The 10,471-nt window shown below is 28.2% G+C and overlaps 1 protein-coding gene across 1 annotated transcript in view; it reads left to right on the forward strand.

Annotated features, from left to right (window-relative positions):
* LOC106691342 (protein SPT2 homolog) overlaps positions 1–10,471 on the forward strand; it is a 21,698-nt gene that overhangs the window by 2,570 nt on the left and 8,657 nt on the right. Inside the window, exons 3-6 of the mRNA XM_067050674.1 lie at positions 1,327–1,462; positions 2,389–2,543; positions 4,554–5,580; positions 6,379–6,505. Coding sequence (XP_066906775.1) covers positions 1,327–1,462; positions 2,389–2,543; positions 4,554–5,580; positions 6,379–6,505 — 1,445 coding nt within the window. The remainder of the gene's footprint in view (positions 1–1,326; positions 1,463–2,388; positions 2,544–4,553; positions 5,581–6,378; positions 6,506–10,471) is intronic.

The raw sequence follows: 10,471 nt of genomic DNA on the forward strand, positions 1-10,471 counted from the left end.
TATATATATGTTTGACTGTCAAAATTATTTTATAATCTTGATATTATTGTAATTTGATGTGATGACACACTTTGAACTAAAGCCTGTCACAGCATAGAATACTAAAATTCTCTGTTTTTTATACTCTCCTCCAGTTCATGACACTCATCATGCTTTAGGCACACTTATATCTAAGTGCTTAATGTTTTAATAACTTTTTTCTATTACTAATATTTATTTAAATTGTAGGTTGTGAATGAAGTTTGGCATCTGGTACTTCTTTCCCTTCCATACTTCTATATTCTTTCAAATCTCATGTCAGTGTTTGTTTTTTATTGTAGTTATTATGGTCTTTCTTTTTCTTGCAATTGCGGCTTCAGAACTTAGGTTGGAGACATGGTTCAACCACCTAGAGATATAAATTTTGTCAAGCATTTAAAAACTTTCAAGCAGTTCTTGACAAATCAAAATCTGTAACTGTTGACTTTAGATTCAACCCATTCATTGATATAATTGGTATTAATATAATGCATTGCAGATGGTATAACTCCTTTAGTTTTGTTACTAGTTCTTGATATTTTCAGGGCTTCTCACTCAATGCATGTTTTTTCCTAAAATAGATATTTATCTTTTTTTATGCCTTTCATACCCACCCACTTAAACCCACTAGTTTCTAACCTTTCCTCCAAATCAATTTCTGAGGTGCTTGAAAAGAATATGGTTTTGGGAAGCTATTGATATCAGAATATCAATAATTAGTATGTTACCATTAATTTGCTTCTTCCCCCCCCAAAAAAAAAATCATGTAATATTATTCTTACTGCTCATTTATTTGAATTTGTAATATTTCTATATAGTTGTAAGTGTATATATATAATTTTTTTTTAATTGTAGGCATTGGTTATTTTAGAGGTAATTGGAGACCATTCATACTTGGAGTAGGAGCCACGATTTAATCCTGTTATCATTAAATCGCTAAAGATATCTGTTTAAGGATATATCAGTTGGTTGGGGAACATTGGCTATACAGTCTCCCAAGAATAATGTAAGGCAGATAAATAGGTGCTGTAACCAGTACCCGCTTCCCAAGCTCTTCATACCCAATATATTATGACAAACTTTTCAATAATTATATTACTACTAATATTCTTGTATACAATACCAGAGTAATAAATTCAAAACATTACAATTATTCTCATTTTATTCAAAGTTGGTTATTGAATGTCTATTAAATAACCTAAGCTTTTAGAGGTTAATTAGCATAACTTGGAAAACAAATATCAGTTTTAGTGGATAAACTGTTAATGTAGTGATGGATCAAAGATAATACTATACTGTTATTTTTAGGAGCTTTTGGCTTTGAGAAGTCAAGATAAAAAAGCCCAAAGGAGAGTTCAGGTGATGCTGAAATCCACTAAGTCAGCTAATAAATCAGTAATGGAAGATGCAATTGATAATGTTAATACAGCTGTTACATTAGGAGGTTAGTATCTTATAATTATTATTATAAATTTGTTCTAACATTTTAAAAAGGAGATGGTCCTGGTGATGGTCAGAAAGATCAATAAAAATAATGAAGAAGATGGTTAGGCTTGTGTTCAAAAGAAAAAAAAAAGTTGGCAATTGTATATATATAAAATCTTTTTTTTTTTTATTGTTGTTAACAACTATTTATTTTTGACATGTTGCTCCACTTTGTAGCGATTTATTAGGGCTAAAAAGATACAAAAAAACTAAGAACATTTTGACATTGTAAGATAATAAAATACAAAAAACGTAAATTAAGAAAATGTTATGTAAATAATAGAAAACAAGAAAATATATAGTATTAATATAAAATAAACAATAATAAGAATATAAAAAATTAAATTAATAATAAATTAAAAAATGTACAGGTGATGTAATAATATACAAAAACAGACAAGTAGATTTGAGAAAACAAAATTTAACACATTAAAAGACGGAAAATAAAAAACTAAGTTGAGATTAAATAAAGGTCGTGAAAGGATAAATAAAAATAAAATTAATAATAATAATAAATGAGTAAAGAACAAATCAGGACCACCCTCCTGTTCAAGTTAATAGCTTTGGCGACTTTGATAGAATACATGAGTGGAGGGGGAGGTGACAATTAACGGTTTTGACCGATTCATTTTCTCCTAGATTACTAAAGTCAACTATCCTGAAAGATTTATGATATTGATATAACATTACTATTTGTACTTTATATTTATTAAATTTACTATTGAACTATCCTGCCAGCAGTGTCATGTAATTACTATTTGGTATCTTTTTATTCCTCCTCCTATGAATATGGGTTTATTTTTTTTTAAATTACTTGTTTTTTGTGATATTTTTGTTTTCTTATAGTTTTAGATAATAATTTTAATGTATCATTAATTATGTTAGGATTTAAGCAATGTGATGAAGATGATTATGGCTATGTTTCTCAAGAAGCTTCTGCTTTCTATAATAAATTACTCAACAAATATGAAAAAATGCCTAACGAACCTTCAATATTTTCTAAACCTAAGAAGGAAGTTAAGGATTTAAATGCAGCTAAGGTGAATACTTTATGATATATATTTCTTTTTATCTTATTCCTCTGATGTCTTTAATATCTTTCTTGTTAACTAAAACATGATAAAGATGTGATTGCTTGTTACAATACTTAACTGTATCCTTTTATTAATAAATTCAGCTTGGCTTAGCTGGTCAAATTTTATGTTTATATTAATCTAGAAAGTTTTGTATTACATAGTATAATAATTATGTAATACCTGCATTATGTTTTTGTAGCATAAATTATAATGGTTGAGATTAGGTTTCAGTGGAATTTAATATTTCATGGAGGTCTGGGTAAATATGTCCCAGGGCCCTTGGTTTCTCTCTATGTCTTAAGACTAAGAAACTGCAATGTAAAATGCTGCACTGGATCAAGAAAGATCGGCTTCTTTAAAGAAAACTGTACTTCTTATTGACTTCCAAATAGTAATACACAATTTCATATGATCATGGTAGTATGGTAACATGCCAAAACCAGCTAGATCAATTGTTAATTATAATAAAAAGGTTGATAAAACTTATTAATAATCAACATTAACTTTCATTTTCCTTAACATTAATTTTCATTAATTTTCATTTTCCTTGAAAGTGGTTTGAGGAAAACATTATACTTAAGGAAAGTATTGATCCCTTTTCTCCCAGGTCTTAGGAAAAATGGATTTTGACGAATAAGATATCAAAAGAAAGAGAATCTCATGGAGAAGTGATGAATCTCAAGTTCAATTCTTAAATTCTTACTGAAACTTTAATATAAGTTATTTTAAAAAGTGAGAGGTTTCAAAACACTGACATATGTAAGTCGATGGATTGAAACGGTAATGATTGATGGTACTAAAACATTAATGCCAAAGTACATTCCTATGTTATGTAGATTGGGCCCTGTGTTTGAAACCCCAAAAATGAACAGATTTCAGATAGAGCATGAATTGTGCATGAGTTAACCCTTTCACAGTGTGGTAAAATTACGAATTCTGGTCCAAAAAATGTCTATTTTTCTTATGTTCGGAGGGACTGTCAGAGGTTAAACCTCTTTCTAAGGTTAGCTTCCGCAGTGCCATCGTTACCTTGGGATACATATTCCGTGTTTTTCCATTCATTCCCATGCCTAACGTTAAAATACTGCTAAATATGAATACTACCCAAAGAAAAAGGATGCAAGGAAGCCTATGCTGTTTTTAGATTAATCCTGTTGTTTTAATACTGGGTTAAAATTAACTTAAATGAGTTACCATTTCAACGTCAAACATAGGATATGGTATTTTTTTATTGGAGTTTAGCCAGTACTTATGAAATTCTATTGACCTTATTAATTAACTTACTATCTTTACAATTTTATTGTTACTATAATTTTTACAGATTTTCTTGATAATTTTACCTGACTAGCCACAAATAGGGTAAATAAAATGTTTAGGTATTTATTATAATCTGTCTGACGATTGAACATATACGCAATCACTCACATACGCACACGCACACACACGCAAATGCACATGCACATGCACCTGGGTGAACAGGGAATATGGAAAGATGGACTGCCACTTCACCCAGTTGCTTAAAGAACATCTTGTTTTTCAATTTTACCAACATTAAGTTAAGCTGAACAATATAGCCGAATGCCCATTTGAAAACAAGTGCATGGAACATGTATTTTTCTTTTATCCCACAGAGATCAGTTCCATCAATTGTGCAGATCAGCACTGAACGGCCAATAACATTGTCGGTCTGATGCTACTTTCCCAGGAGTGCTTGATGGCCGGTTGCACAGATGGGTATAGGCATATCCATGTCATCTTGAAGATTTCTACCTGACCTTGTTAAAAAAAACAACATATATATGCATCTAAAATTCCTATTTAAATTGTAAATCAAAAGAGTCATCACCTAACTAACGTCAATGTGTTTACAGTATTTATATATCAGTTCACAAGTTATATGGTTTTACTAATGTTCAAACACATGAAAGTAAACTTATTATAATATTCTTAATATTTTTTTTTTTAATTTTGTAGGATAGAGTCAAAGCTGCTTTACAGAAAGAAGCTGAAGAAGAAATGATGCCACATAAGAGGAAAAAGAGGAAACTGGATTCTAATGGTACTGAAGGTGAAGAAGCAGAAGTTGTGAATGAACCTGAGAAGGAAGTTAAACCTGAGAAATCTGAAACTAAACCTAAGCGTAAAATTATTGCTCCACCTCCTCTAAAATTTGATCAGCTTCTCCAGATTGCTGAAAAGAAACAGTTCGAACCAATAATTATTGATGAAAATAAATTGAAAAAAGAACCGGAAAGACTTATGACAAAAAAAGAAAAAATGGAATTTGAAAGAGATGAGGTTAGAAAATTGATTAAGAAGAAAAATCCTAGTGGTGTAACAAACGGCGTGAAAGATAATGATGTTAAACATAAAGATAACAAAGATAAAGATATCAAAGAAAAAGATAACAAAGATAAAGATAATAAAGAAAAAGATAACAAAGATAAAGATAATAAAGAAACACATGTCAAGAAAGGAGTAAAGAGGTCTTCAGAACATTTGGATAAGAATTTAACTAATCATGAACGACCAGTTAAAAATGGCCTAGACATTAAAAAAGATATCAGGCCAAAATCAGATTCTCAAAAAAATTCTCAGAACATAAAAGAAAAATTAAGTGGTGATCAGCTCATGGAACGTTTAAAAAAAAATCCCACTGTATGGGCCAAAAATTTACCTGGCCAGAATAATAAATCACAAGAGAAAAAGAAAACCAATGATTCCAATAAGCTTAAAATAGCAAGTACCACCAGTAATGTTAAAAATGGTTTGAAGCCTATCTTAAAAAATAACTTAGATTCTTCTAAAAATGGTAAAGTTAAAGAAGTAGCCTTTAAAGAAAAGGAATTATCAGATATTGATAAACAATTGGAATTACTGAAGTTGAAAAAAGAAATGTTAGCTGAAAAAACTAGGCTGAAAAAAATGGAGTTACTAAAAATGAAATATGCAAGCAAGGGTAAAAAGCTTTCTCAGGAAAGAAAGCCAGTTCAATCAAGAAGTGAGTGTTTTTTTTTATAAAAATGATCTAATTTTTAATACATATTACAGGTTTATTTGTAAGTATATAGTTCAATATTCCTTTGACAGAGACTATAGTTAATGAAAATTGCAATTAACGATGGCTTTAGGTGGGTGGGATAGGAATCAGTTGCAGGTGGGTTCTAAGTTAATGTTAAGTTGCGTATACAGCTATAATAAATTCTCACAACCTGGAAATGGTTTATTTATTGTTTTATCTTTTACTATTTAAGTAGAAATTGTTTAAATTATAGTTTTAATGTCCAATAACAATATACAAGTGGTCCTCATACTTAAGTCACATTCTGATTCTTGAAAAGTGACTTTAGAAAAATTTTAAAAAACTGTTTTAAGTTAACTGTTATACTTAACATATCTCCAAGAAATATACCATGAATATTGATTACATTATTTACTATGTATATATATTATATTACACATATTAGAAGAAAGTTTTAACCTTGTGTTTAATAAAGTCTTAATGCAGATTACAATTTTTTTATTTTAAATGAATTTTCACTGTTGTTAACGCTGATACATGTTAATGTACTTGGAATTAGAAGTATTTCTAATTAACAAACTTTTATAAAGTAGTAGAAATGAAGGAAATCTTGCATTATTTCTACAAATACCTGGAGTAATAATGTATATGAATATTTTGAGTTTACTCTCTGAAATCATTATCTATTCATTATTAGGAAATTTAGTGCACTTAGTTTAAATTGATTAATATTGTATATATTTTTTTGTTGAATCAATTAAATATGTTATGTTAAAGGGCGTATTGGTTCAGATTCAGAAGAGGAAGACTCAGAGCTAGAAGATTTTATTGATGATGATACGGTTGAAGATGGCTCTGATTACTCAAAATATATAAGTGAAATTTTTGGTTATGATAAATCCAAGTAAGTATAAATTCACAATTTTCCAGTTATTATAGGTGTTTTAATTTTATATTTTAATAGATTATCCTTATTTTCGATTCTGTTTCTTAGATTTTATTTTTAAGATAATCTCTTTTATTTATTTATTTTTTTTTTTTTAACAATTTTCGATGTTTCATTCTTTAAGTTTAAAACATACTCGGTACTGTTGCCGTTAAGATTGTTTAGAGGATCTAATTTGTCTGAATAGCTAGTTCAGGCCTAACTCAAACCCTCCAGCAAGCTTGGGAACCACTTTCATTGTTCATCAGAGAATCTATTGTACTTATCCTGAAGTAATATCCACAACTTTGATACACTCCACAACACAGTAATAAGTTCTGGATGAGGTGTTAAAATATAAATAAGGGCATTAATGGATCCTATAAATGTTTCAAATCTAGAGTGATTAGAATTAGAGAAAAAACTACAATATCCTTACGAATAAAGTATCGATATTAAATAAGTTCAGAGAAATTTTTGTAATATTTTGAGTGCTGTCAATAACCATAGTTCTCCTACCTTCACATATTAGAGTTCATGACTGCTAATAGAAGAATTCAGTTAGGAGAAAGTTAAAAATCAGAAAATTAATATCAAATAATGCAGCCAGAATTTACTTTATTCCTACTGAACTAATCAAGCCATGCTGAGGTGCTGGAATTTCTAAATTACATAGATTTGTGATAATGATCTGGAAGAAAGTAACACTCTGAAAAATGGGAAAAAATATTTGATATAATTGATTTAATAGAGTTTGGTGTTAGACCTGTCTCCAGATGCCCTGATAAAGGACTGAAATTCTGGCCAAAACGTTGGCACCAATCAATAAGTTTTTATTTATTTGTGTAATTCACTGACCGCACTCCAACCATCTTCTTGCTAATAAAGTTTGATTTGGTGATTTTTATTTTTAAAGTCTGTTTATGTTTGAAACAGGTAGAATCTCTTATGGTTCTGTCAACTAAATGGTTGTAAATTACATGGAGGGGAGACAAGCATTTAATATTGGTAATTGTTTAGGGTATTTATGAGATAGAATTTGAATTCCAGTTTGGATCATGGAATGTTAGGAACTTATGTAGACCAAAAGTCACCCTAGCAATAGTGAATGAAGGTACTTCATAACATTGACAGCTATACAACAGGTAGGATGGTCATGATGGAACCATCGACTACCACTCATTGTTCTACACGATGACCATTGGAGAAAGATGAAAATAGACCAGCTGACACTGGATTTATAGTTAGTATAGCAATAAGGAAATCAATTAAAAAAATTCATCCTAATTGTTGAGGTGGTTGTGTTAGATCTGACTCCAATTGATAACATTAAGTACGCTTGACCAGAAGGCCTCGACAATTCGTTATATAGATATATGTGTGGTCTTTGTACATTATTCCAACTTGTCAGGATCTTATATGCAACTGGAAGTATTGCTATAACTTTGTATCTGTCATACTCAGATGTAGGTCCTTTCTTTAGTATCCGACTAGTTATACCTATGTTTTAAGTCTATTTGCTAAATCACTTTAATTGATACAGTTAATGTTTAGTCTTTTCCTTTTCTTCAGAACTTAATACCGGAATAAATCATAATTTAATTTGATACTAATCAGTTGTTAATTTTTTGTAGATATATAATAATAAATTTCACAATGTTTTACTAAAATACATCAACACCTGTTGTCTCTATTAGACTAATTAATCCATACAATATTTTATTAAATTACTTAATTAATTTTATATAAGTTTAAAAAAAAAAAGGTTAAAATATGTGTACCTTTCTAAAGCTCTTCATTGTCTCAACAGTACAATTGACAATTTGGAGCTTGTATCTTATGTCTGTTTATAATCTGTTATCTACCTCCTACATATCTTTATTAATTATTGTTTTTATAGCATTCTTAAATTTATCATTGATTAGATTTCTTTATTTTTAGGTTATTGATAATATCGGCATAGTGTTTGTTCAGTTTTTTTCTGTCTATTTTATAATTTACTCTGTGTGCGTTCTATGTTATTGATAATATCGGCATAGCGGTTGTTCAGTTTTTTTGTGTCTATTTTATAATTTACTCTGTGTGCGTTCTATATTTTAGATATTAATATTATCAAGATATATCATTTAAAGTAATTAAATTATTAAGCTTTATCATTTAAAAATATAGCCTCTAGGATTTTCATGTTTTTGTTTGTTTCATTATCTAATACAAAAAATTTAAAAAATCGAATTTATAATTTAAGGTTATGTTGTATTGAGCATGTGAAGTAAAATTTTTATTTTTAATATCTTTACTTTCACAGAATTTATTTATGAAATATATGTGGTGTGGCAGTAAAGTAATGAGACTGATTTTTTATTTACCAAAGTTTTTATTTTTTTGACGCATCAATATTATCCCCTTCAAAGTAAGTAATTCCTTTGGGCAGCTATACAATGATGGAGACGTTGTTCCCATTGTTGGTAGTAGGGCTGAAGGTCTTCAACCAGTTATGATTTTCAGCATGTCCGTTACACTCTTTTGGATATTTTCTAAAGTCCCAAAATGACATCCTTTGAGGACATTTTCCAGTTTAGTAGAAAGTCACAGGGACTGAGGTCAGATGTATAGTAGGGATGGGATATCGATATCGATATTATCGAAATATCGATATTTTGTCTCCGATATCCGATATTTTGATATCGATATCGAGTAACCGATAATATCGGAATATCGATATTCTCCTTCGATAATATCGAAATATCAGTTTCTAAAAAAAAACTTATATTACATTATTATATTACACTCCAATGTAATATATCTATAATCATATATTTAGGAGGAAATATTCGTACCAAAATAAAATATGGCAAATATATTCCGATGTTATTTAATCCAAATATCGATAAAAAATAAATAAAAAATATTCAAGCTTAATAATAGTATTTCGATATTCAATATTGATTATTCATCATATTCATTTCGATATTTGACATTTTTATAATTGCTTATTTCTAACGTTAGTAAAAGCATTCCGATATTGTATTATCAAAGGATCGATATATTGTTTCAATAATTTAACATCCATTTGATCTTTGATAATGTTATTATCGATATCGATAATTACCAAAAATATTCTAACATTATTTTATTGAAATATCAATATTATGTTTAAAAATACTAGACAAATTTGAAATTAAATATTGATATTTTGTTTCATTAATTTAATATCAATTTCGATATTAAACATATTTGATAATATCGATATGGAAGATTATCAACAATATCCCAATATCATTTAATCGAAATATGGCTTTTTTTGTTTAAAAAAGCTAACAAATTATTTCGATATGTGACACTGTTAATAATATCCTTATGAAAATTTATTAACGACAGTAAGATATTATTTTATAGAAATATTAGTAATTCGCACTAAAAAAATTTATGAAAAATATAGAAATAGTATTTCGATTTTTCATTTTGAAAATTTCATATTTATTTCGGTATTTTACATTGTTGATGATATCGATATTTCGATATTTTTTTTTATAGAATTGTTGATATTTGGTATAATAAGATTAAGACAATTTTATGGAAAGCTAAAAAAACGTTTATCGATATTTTATTTTAATAATTTCCTTTCGATATTTTACATTGTTATTAATATTGATATCAAAGATTAGAAACGATATTTTATTAAAAAATATTATTAAAATCTTATAAAAAGTTTAAAAATAGTTTTCTGATATTTTGAATTGATAAGTTCATGTTCATTTCGATATTCTACATTGTTATTATTATCGATATTGAAGATTAGAAAAAACATAAAAATACTTTATAAATAAATTATCAATTTAAATAAATTCATATTCCTTTCGATATTCGACATTGTTATTAATATCAATATCCTAGATTAGAAACCATGTTTCGATATTTTGTTCAATAGAAATATCAATATTTTAT

Source organism: Halyomorpha halys, unplaced genomic scaffold (assembly GCF_000696795.3).
Source record: "Halyomorpha halys isolate HHAL.00 unplaced genomic scaffold, Hhal_1.1 Scaffold2266.1, whole genome shotgun sequence".
Lineage (NCBI taxonomy): Eukaryota > Metazoa > Arthropoda > Insecta > Hemiptera > Pentatomidae > Halyomorpha > Halyomorpha halys.